The 10,827-nt window shown below is 39.6% G+C and overlaps 1 protein-coding gene across 2 annotated transcripts in view; it reads left to right on the plus strand.

Moving 5' to 3' along the window:
* The window catches only part of EED (embryonic ectoderm development), a 30,093-nt gene extending 20,713 nt beyond the window's left edge, over nt 1–9,380 (plus strand). The window contains exons 8-13 of one of the 2 annotated variants that reach the window (XM_039520595.1): nt 1,598–1,731; nt 5,470–5,575; nt 6,329–6,487; nt 7,138–7,211; nt 7,448–7,591; nt 8,131–9,379. In XM_039520595.1, coding sequence (XP_039376529.1) covers nt 1,598–1,731; nt 5,470–5,575; nt 6,329–6,487; nt 7,138–7,211; nt 7,448–7,591; nt 8,131–8,257 — 744 coding nt within the window. In that variant the 3' untranslated portion in view covers nt 8,258–9,379. Of the gene's footprint in view, nt 1–1,597; nt 1,732–5,469; nt 5,576–6,328; nt 6,488–7,137; nt 7,212–7,447; nt 7,592–8,130 lie in introns of both variants that reach the window. The other variant, XM_039520596.1, reaches the window with a different exon arrangement.
* Nucleotides 9,381–10,827: the final 1,447 nt, after the last annotated feature.

Below are 10,827 nucleotides of genomic sequence, written 5' to 3' on the forward strand. Positions count from 1 at the left end.
TGTGTAGATTCACCATATCTTTCCGGTCAACAAAAAGCACCAAATTTAGTGTAAAGGCTAAATTTAGTTGTGAATCAATGTTTTAACAGTTACAAACAGTGAAAATCAACCCTTCTCTACGAAAATCACTAAAAAGTACAAATGCAAAATGAGATTAAAATCAATTATTTAAATTGCTTTGATTTTAAAGCAATCCCTCCTGGGTCTCTTTTTTTTTTTTTTTTGACACTTGTTTAGAATGGCTTACAGTACACACTCTCCCGTAGATTCACCACTAAAGTGATGCAGTTATTGCTTCATGCCACCAAAACCTATATACCTATTTCTGTCTTGTATTTTTGGTGTATACAAATAACCTATCTTTGATTACATAAATGTTTCTTGGACACTTGTACAAACTTTTATTTGGGAGACCTAACAAACTTTGCATAATCCAAGCGTCGCATAACTGTGGAGTTTACTTGTCTGTCTATAAAACAACTTTCAAAGGTGACTTAGTGTTGAAAGACTTTGCACAAGTGAGCTTTAAGGATGACTAGAACAAAAAACCTGGTGCTTTCATCCACAAGAGAATATAGTCACACTTACCTCAATTCTTGTTTCGGCCTACAGTTGTATACAATTAATTCAGTACTATTTCTTTAGCAATTAAGGACTTGACACAAATTTCACATTCAACATGGTTTACATCTAAGATGAGCTTTCAGTACTGCCCTGGCCTCATATATCTTAGTCAAATTGTACACACAACACAAAGGAAAGCAACAAAAAATATGAAGGGAGAGGAATGGATAAGGAAGGAAAAGCTTTACATTAATAAGGGAAACAGTGACTTCAGTTTGTTATGCCTTATTGTTTATGGCTCTGTTTATGTACAGATATTCAAATTTTATTGGTATGTAACAAATACCTAGATAGAATATTTGTGGTAGAAACAATCATTTGTCTTTGGTCTTTCTTCACATAGAAACATCCGTAATGCCATAATGAATCAGATAAGCGGTTCTTCTAGCCCAGAAATGTTGCTGATATTGGCCAATACTAGATACTTCGGAAGATGATGCGAGAAACCACGTAGTGGACAATTAAGGAATAATCTGCCCATATAAAAACATTTTCTTAACGCCTGCCACTTGCTGGCTTATGCTGTGAAGTATAAGGGTTTATATCCTCTTAAAATAGCTTTTTGTTCTGTATATTGTAATGGTGGATGACCCTAATTTGTGTCCAATCCTTTTCCAAATTCTACTATAGTCTTTGCCTCAATTAAATCACGTGGCAGTGAATTTCACAGGTTCTATTTTGGGGAAAATACTAGTCTTCAATTTGTTGTCTTTCAGCTTCATTGAATGTTCTCTTGTTTTTGCATTCAAGAGAGTAAAATAGGCGTGCCAAGATATATCTTTTACAGGAAGCAGGCTTAAGTTATATTTAATACTTTTCTAACTTGAAATATACTTATTTAGCTTGCTCTCTAGACTGAAAATACGACTTGAACATATTATGTGCCTAGTGTAAATAAAGAAGAAAATAGAATCAGTGTGTTAGTATGCTGAAACTTAACATTGAGAGCTTAAAGCGGACTCTTTTTGTGTAGGATTATGACCTTCTTGGTGAGAAAATAATGTCCTGTGGTATGGATCACTCTCTGAAACTCTGGAGAATCAATTCAAAGAGAATGATGAATGCCATTAAGGAGTCTTATGAGTACAATCCAAACAAAACCAACAGGTAAACACAATCTTGATATCTATTCTTGGATATATCTACTAAATCTGCATCTTCTCACCAAGGGCGCATATCAGCTCCTGCTGTAATGAGGGAGTTTTTCCGTTGACTTGGGAATTGTGGGTCCCTAAATTGCTCTGGAAGAAGGCTTCTCTACGGATATGTGGTGGCAATAGTGTTCTGTTTAATTACAGGTCCTGAAACTTTATTTAAATAGTCTGACTTCTTCCATTTATGTGTAACTATAAGGTGTTTGGAATTGGTATTTTAATACAGTTCTAATTTCTGAAGCATCTATATAAATATATATCAGCAGCCTTCCCTGTCCCCTCAAAGGTTCATAGTAGGGTAACAAATACACATCAGAATTGACTAGATCATAGTAAATAGTTCCTTAAATTCTAAAAGTGAAAATAATACAAGTTATTGTAATCAGTAGTTTATTTAGGGGATATAGGGGAAAAAATGCTTACACAGTTAGAATGACACTTGACATTTTCAATTCTTCAGTGATCCAATCTCTCAGAAATACGTTGATTTGAAAAGACAGTTACCTTTCAGTTACACTGCTAGCAAAATTTGTCCTTAATTTTAAGGGAAACCAATTCATGTAATTACCTGTTTGTACCAATCCTAGAGTTGAGTAGCCTCGAATTTGTGAAATAAAATGAGAAGGATCTAAAACATACTAAACACATTTTACAATGGGACTAATGTTAGAAATGTGCCTACTTCTTAATGTTACCAAATCTTAAATGGCACTTCAGACAAAACAAGATGCTTAGTGTGTTCTTACACATACCTTGTCAAAACATTTTAGATTTTGCTTGAAGAGTGTTGGGGGGCTGAAGGAATCCCAGAAGTTGCTTCTGTTTTAACACGACTTGAAGTGTTTGACAAAGGGATTGCTGAATTCCTTCAGAGCTAACGTTTTGTCTTTCCAGTGCCTCCAGCCCTTCCTCTCCCTTCCCACCTCCCCACACATATGTTGGGACCTCAACTATTTCACTGATGATAGTCTTGTGGTATTTACCTGTAACTTTAGCGCTCTTGTGGCCAAGATGGAGTCTGCTCTGCAGGCAGCTCTGGACAAGAGAAGGCGCGCACGGGAATGCAGCAGGAAAAATCCCTTCCACCCCAGGGGCACCTGTTCCAACCCCCCCAGAGGGAACACACCCACCCACAGGAAAAGTACAGTGGATATAAGAAAAGGGAAATATTTATTTATGGAGGGATGAGAGGAGAAAAACAACAAGGGGAAGTATGGGGGAGGGGGGCAGTAAAACAGGGCTGCATCCAAACCAAGGCCCCACAGGCCCAGTGGTAGCACAGTCTGGAAGGGCAGACACTGATCAATGTGTCTGCACACACAGTTCAGGAGTCCTGAGCAAAGTTCCAGTCCAGTGCTGATCTTGGGGGCTCCTGGTCGTCTTCGGCACCAGTGAACTTTCATAAGAACACAAGAACGGCCGTACCGGATCAGACTAAAGGTCCATCTTGCCCAGTATCCCGTCTTATTCTCTATCCCCTTTTTAATGATTCCTAACATCTTGTTTGCTTTTTTGACCGCACACTGCGTGGACATCTTCAGAGAACTATCCACGATGACTCCAAGATCTTTTTCCTGACTCGTTGTAGCTAAATTAGCCCCCATCATATTGTATGTATAGTTGGGGTTATTTTTTCCAATGTGCATTACTTTACATTTATCCACATTAAATTTCATTTGCCATTTTATTGCCCAATCACTTAGTTTTGTGAGATCTTTTTGAAGTTCTTCACAGTCTGCTTTGGTCTTAACTATCTTGAGCAGTTTAGTATCAAACTTTGCCACTTCACTGTTTACTCCTTTCTCCAGATCATTTATGAATAAGTTGAATAGGATTGGTCCTAGGACTGACCCTTGGGGAACACCGCTAATTACCCCTCTCCATTCTGAGAATTTACCATCAATTCCTACCCTTTGTTCCTTGTCTTTTAACCAGTTCTCAATCAATGAAAGGACCTTCCCTTTTATCCCATGACAACTTAATTTACGTAAGAACCTTTGCTGAGGGACCTTGTCAAAGGCTTTCTGGAAATCTAAGTACACTATGTCCACTGGCTCCCCCTTGTCCACATGTTTGTTGACCCCTTCAAAGAACTCTAATAGATTAGTAAGACACAATTTCCCTTTAAAGAAACCATGTTAACTTTTCCAGTTGTTGGGTACAGAAGCTGATTTAAAGGACAGGTTACAAACCCTAGTTAATAGTTTGCAGTTTAACATTTGAGTTCTTTCAGAACTCTTGGGTGAATGCGATCTGGTGTTGGTAACGTGTTAATGTTAAGTTTATCAATTAATTCCAAAACCACCTCTAGTGACACTTCAATCTGTAACAGTTCCTCAGATTTGTCACCTACAAAAACCGGCTCAGGTTTGGGAATTTCCCTAACATCCTCAGCCGCGAAGACTGAAGCAAAGACTCCATTTAGTTTCTCCGCAATGACTTTATCGTCTTTAAGCGCTCCTTTTGTATCTTGATCGTCAAGGGGCCCCACTGGTTGTTTAGCAGGCTTCCTGCTTCTGATGTACTGAAAAAACATTTTATTATTACCTTTGGAGTTTTTGGCTAGCCGTTCTTCAAACTCCTCTTTGGCTTTTCTTATTACATTTTTACGCTTAATTTGGCAGTGTTTATGCTCCTTTCTATTTACCTCGCTAGGATTTGACTTCCACTTTTTAAAGGAAGTATTTTATCTCTCACTGCTTCTTTTATATGGTTGTTAAGCCACGGTGACTCTTTTTTACTTCTTTTACCGTGTTTCTTAATTTGAGGTATACATTGAAGTTGGGCCTCTATTATGGTGTCTTTAAAAAGCATCCATGCAGCTTTCAGGGATTTCACTTTAGTCACTGTACCTTTTAATTTCTGTTTAACTAACCCTCTCATTTTTGCATAGTTCCCCCTTTTGAAATTAAATGCCACAGTGTTGGGCTGTTGAGGTGTTCTTCCCACCACAGGGATGTTAAATGTTGTTATATTATGGTCACTATTTCCAAGCGGTCTTGTTATTATTACCTCTTGGACCAGCTCCTGCGCTCCACTCAGGACTAAATCTAGAGTTGCCTCTCCCCTTGTGGGTTCCCGTACCAGCTGCTCCAAGAAACCCCTCCGGTGCCCTCTTCTGCCACTCTCTGCAAAGCCACACAGAACAACCACCTCCCCACTTAACTAGCTAGCAGCCTCCCTCCTTGTTCCCAATGCAGTCACAAGCCCCAGTACTCTCAGCCCCATGCAGCTCTGGGTAGTAGTGATACTGGGTCCAGCTCCGGCCTATCCTCGGGCGATTCCTCCCAGGCACCATGCTCCTCCTGGCTCCTGCCCTGGGGTGTTCCCGAATGGCTGCCCTGCCCTTCCCAGGCTTCAGGCAGGTTCTCTCTGCTTCCTTTGCAAGGGCCTGCCCACTACCTCTCTCTCTCCCTGGAGATCCAGTGCTGCCCCCTGGAGTTTCCCTCCTTTTTTCTTACTCTCCCCCTCCCCCCTAGGAAAAAGATTTAAAGGGGCCATGCTCTCTAAACCCCAAAGGGGTTACATACCTTACAGATAAGTTTCTGAAATGTACGCCTCAAAGTATTAGACACAATAGAAAAAGGTTCTACTGACAGTTATAAATTAACATTTTAGCGTGTTAAATTTTTTTTCCCCAAGTTCCTCTTTTTGCCCTTCTTGATATGACTGATTGGTTTTTATCCCACAGGCCTTTTATTTCTCAGAAAATTCACTTTCCCGACTTTTCCACCAGAGATATACATAGGAACTATGTTGACTGTGTACGATGGTTAGGAGATCTAATACTTTCCAAGGTAAAGTGTCTACTGTTTAGCCATATTGTTCAAGGCTATTTGCTTACATTCAGGGCCTTAAACAATAGTTTTTGGGTGAGAGTGGAGTAGAATGGGGTGTCTTTTGCTGCTTTGATTAATTGGCCGGAAAATTAACTTATTGTGCCATGCAGGGTGATTTTTTTTCTGAGTAGATTGTGAGTTTAACTAATTGGGTTTGGGTATATAAGCATCTTACATTAAAAATCTATATACATTCTTCTAGCAATCAAAGCTCTAGTAAAAGTATATCAGAACTGAAAAGCCAGGATTCGGGTGGAATGTTCATTAGAGGAAAAAAGCAAGACTGTTCATTTCTGGGAGTTCACATAGATCTTGCAACAAAAAGTAGAAATGAAATAGGTGCACTACACTGGAAAGTCTACATCATGGAATGACTTTGATTTGTGTTGAAACATTGATAATGTTTGCTCAGCAAACATTGGGCTAAGACCCTGTCTATTCTGAGACTTAGCTCATTTCTAGCAAGAAACGTGTTTGGAACATGACTAAAATTCTTCAAATTTGCATGACAGAACTAAACCTCCCTTTTATGTTTGAATTGTCCAAGTGCACTTATTCTTTTTCTTTTTTATGTACTTGAGGGTAATTGTACGAGGAGAAGTTTGGATAAAATTATAGTTGAAAAAAGCGTGGGTGGTGTTTATGGGGTTTTTTTGGTTTTTTTTGTTTTTTTCCCCCCCAAGTAAGTGATTTTTCTTTCTCTTCCCATAGTCTTGTGAAAATGCTATTGTGTGCTGGAAACCTGGCAAAATGGAGGATGATATAGATAAAATCAAGCCCAGTGAGTCAAATGTGACTATACTAGGGCGATTTGATTACAGTCAGTGTGATATCTGGTATATGAGGTTTTCAATGGACTTCTGGCAAAAGGTAAGAGTGAGCTTTGCACTTTCTGCTGTATTTGAAGAAGATCTCAGTTTTGGAAACTGAAACTCTTCCCCAGCTACATATTTAGATGCCTTAAGGGTATAGGAAGAAAAGTTTTCAGCTTGCATGAGCTGATGTGATGGGAGGCAACATGGTCTGGAGCAAGGAGCTTCGTATTGGCAGTCAGGAACACTAGACTTCAATCCTGACTCTCCAATGGTGGCATTGGGGAAAAATATTCAATCTTTTATCTCCATTTAACTGAGGAGGAAACTGAGGCAAATACATAAGACACAGGAGAGTAGCGCGGCTTATTGGTTTTATAGTGATTTGAGTATGTGAAGTGCTATCTGTGTGTACGTATACAGGTCTGTTGTATCTTGCACGCATTTAACATGCGCGATTTCAGCTTTACGCGGTCGGCAAAAACAAAAAAGAGGAAAAATAACAATTTTAATACTGTACCTGTAGTGCAGGCGTTTCCGCCCACCATTCAACACAATGTAATTTTGACTATACGTGGTTTTCGCTTTATACGCTAACCGTGGAACCCCTGTGTAAGATGAGACCTGCCTGTATATGTTAAATGTTATCAGTCGGCTTCTGTTCTTTGATACTATATTTTAAAGTATCTATATTCTCTCGTTTCAAAGATGCTTGCATTGGGCAATCAAGTTGGCAAACTTTATGTTTGGGATTTGGAAATAGAAGATCCTCATAAGGCTAAGTGAGTATATCTAAGTTTCTAAACTCCCCTAGATTCCTCTGTGATACTGAGACATGGAGTTGGGGCACTTTCCTTCTTTACACGACTCATACTCTTCAATGGTGGTAGGGCACTTTCCTTTTTACTTTCCCCATAACACAAACTCTTGAGTGGTGGTAGCCACACCTTCAATTCTAACTTGTATGGTGAATGAGCATTTTGACCCTGTAAAGTTAACATTATTATTTGTATTACAGTAGCGCCCAGAGGCCCCAGTCGGGTTGGGGCCGCATTGTGCTGGGCACTGTACGTAGATACAGTAAAAGAAAGTCCGTGCCTCGAAGAGCTTACAGAGTAATTAGGAGGAAAGTTTACAAAGTAATTGAGAGGAGACTTACCAGGTGGGTGTGGCGCACAATGGAAGGGGGAGGGGAAAGGACTAGGGTAATAGTAGTAGAAATATAGTTACATAGGCTAGCTACGTGCATAATTTGGAGGGGCTTGTACTATGACTTTCCAGTTGACCACCTGTGCCTGGCCAGGTGACCTACTGAACAGTCGTATATGAGGTCTTCCTGGAGATCTTGCTATCTTTCATCACCCAATTACAATGTTGTATTCCTAAGTAAAAATTACTTGCGTTTATTACAATAACCTACCTAAGATGATCCACTTTCAGTAGAGCTTTATGAAAATTGACCTTGGGTGGAGGAAGAAATTGCAAAGAGAGAGAATTTAATTTCCTGTGGGTTCCAACGGCTAAACGAGGAGTACAGAATACACTAAGGGCCCAGCCTTGCCAACCTTTCCTTTGTGAATGGGGTTCCACTGGCGTCAGTCAGATAACATGTTAAAGTTCTGATCCAGTAAAGCCCTTACTCACAAGTATAATAGCAAATGCAGACTTAACATTGCAACTAAATTATTTCTTTATTTGTAGATGTACGACACTTACCCATCCTAAGTGTGCTGCTGCCATTCGACAAACCAGTTTTAGCAGGGATAGCAGTATCCTTATAGCTGTTTGTGATGATGCCAGTATCTGGCGCTGGGACCGACAACGATAAATTACTTTTTTTAATTAAAAGTAGAAAATACATTGTTGGTTTACAGTATAACCTGTTAACTAGCCTCTACTGTAGTTGCATTTAGAATAGTTTTTCCCACTGTTCAGTTGGCCAGAGCTGAACTTAGTGATGTTTACATTCTTTGTACTGTTGTCCTGCTCAGACTCTGCTGCTTTCATTAATAAAAAATATTTTTGTAAAGCTTTATGCATTGTCCACTTAAATTATTTACCCAAAATGAATTTCATGATTTAACTGTGACCTGTAATGTTTTACATTGTGTATAGATAGTACATATCACATGCATGTTAGCCGTGTGGTAGGAATTGAGTATACATGAGATTGCAGTCTTGCATGTGGGCTTTTTTTTTTGTAAATAAGTGTGTGTTTTATTATTTTTTTAAAAAAGGAGCGTAATGTAGCTACAGAAATATTTCTTAGGGTTCACAATAATTTAAATTACATTCATCTGTATAACGAGTTCCTTAAAGCATAATATAAGAGAAATGTGGCTGTGCTAAAAATATTTTGCACCTGTTCATCTTCCTACGTTACTGTCAGTGTAGAGTATTATTATTAAAACTGAAGGAATTTTAAAACCCAAATGTGCTTTTCACCCCTTAGCATAAATGGCAAAATACTACGTTTGTTTACTTTTTGCATTTTAATGTTGGCTAGTGGAAAAACAAGATAAGCCCTTCTGGCTTCCTGATTCTTATTTACTAGCTCAGTGCTGTAATGTTCAGATTTTGACTGCTGTAGGGGAATACTTTCATCCTAGCTATTGTTACTGACACTTTAAAATAGCGTATTTAGATTTTATAAAACATTCCTTTTCCCAAATACAACCTAAATTTTGGGTCTTCTATGGGGTCTCATCAAAGGTTTAGTTGTAAGAGCAAATAAACTATATAATGATTATTGTTACTATTTTTAATATTTTTATTAGAACTTAAAATGTGTACAATTAACCAAGAATGAGGAGAGAAACTAGAACAAGATATTACTTTTAATGAAGTGTCTAATGTTTTGGCAAAACACATTTGTGTGTTCTGTTTTTGTCACTGTATAGTTCCAAATCCAGTAGTGTGCAGGTGATCTAAGACCATGCAAAATAGTCATCTGACTATTTTAAATAAATACATAAATCAGAATTTGCTGTCTGGAACCAATTTATCTCCATTCTTTTCACTTGCCCTCTTCTGACTCTATAAACATGCACAAGCCAGGAAGAATGTACTATGGTAATATAGAAACAAACACGCCATCCCTAATAATGCATCAGGCGCTCTTTTTTTTTGGGGGGGGGTCTGTAAAGCTAGCTCAAAGGCTGTCCTCCATAGCACCAATTTGAGGTATGTCTGGCTCTTCCTGTTAGAAAAAGCCAATTCAGCTATTTCTTAACTAATCCTGCAAGTTTGTAAATGTTTCACTTTCACGGGATCACCTGTCCAGTCAGTGAGTAATATGACCAACACTCATGTTAGAATTTGCTTAGCAATGTCTTCTAATATCTGCAGGCTCTCAAGAAGAATAGATCTAAAGCTGAAAGGCAGCTCGTAAGTGTTCAGTATTTGAGATTCCGAGTTTTAAAAAATACAACTTGTTTGCACATAAAGCATCACTGGAGTTGGAGAAACTATACATCCCATTCCCATGCAAGTCTGCCTGAGCATCTCTACTGAAGTTTCCTGGGTTTTGGACCAGCGGTTCTCAAACGGTGGATCGGGACCCCATTTTAATGGGGTCGCCAGGGCTGGCGTTAGACTTTCTGGGGCCAAAGCCCGAGCCCCACCGCCTGGGACTGAAGCCCAAGATCTTCAGTCCTGGGTGGCTGGGCTCAGGTTACAGGCCCCCCGGCCAGGGCCAAAGCCCTTGGGCTTCAGCTTTGACAGTCTTGCCCACCTGGGGTGGTGGAGGTCAGGCTTTGGCCCCCCTTGCTTGGTTAGACTCAGGCTTCCGTCCCCCCTCCTGGGGTCACATAATTTTTTTTTATTAGAAGGGGGTTGTGATGCAATGAAGTTTGAGAACCCCTGTTCTAGACTATCTGACTGTTCTGCTTTTCATTTTTGACATGTCCAGCAAACTAGTCGGTTCATCCCTCTTGCAGTATGCGTTTCAGCTCAAAGTGAGGGAGGGGATTAGACAGAGATCTAAGGAAATAATCCTTCATCTTCTTCTCTGCTTTATACATGTTATGTCACCATGAGATTTGTCATGGTTAATGCTGTGAAAAGTCACAGAACGATGGCACAAGCCAGGAAAATCTTGGCAAAAACCCTGAAACAGCCAGGGTGGCCTTATCCCCAACCTTACTAGCCACTGCGGTGGAACCCTTGGCTGCACACTAGGGCAAATCCCCAGTTATAAAAGGATTCAAAGAGATTTTTAGTCAAACTTTCTAAGATCTATAACAAACCACTACGGTACGCTGAGAGCTCCCACTCCCATTGAGTTTACCAGCAGAAAAACAAAAGATCCTCTCCCCCCCCAACACACATGCCTTCATCTTCCTCTTGTACCTAAGGTTATAAAGCACAGAGCTTTCAAAATCCTCCTCTCAGGCTGCT

Source organism: Mauremys reevesii, linkage group 1 (genome assembly GCF_016161935.1).
Source record: "Mauremys reevesii isolate NIE-2019 linkage group 1, ASM1616193v1, whole genome shotgun sequence".
NCBI lineage: Eukaryota > Metazoa > Chordata > Testudines > Geoemydidae > Mauremys > Mauremys reevesii.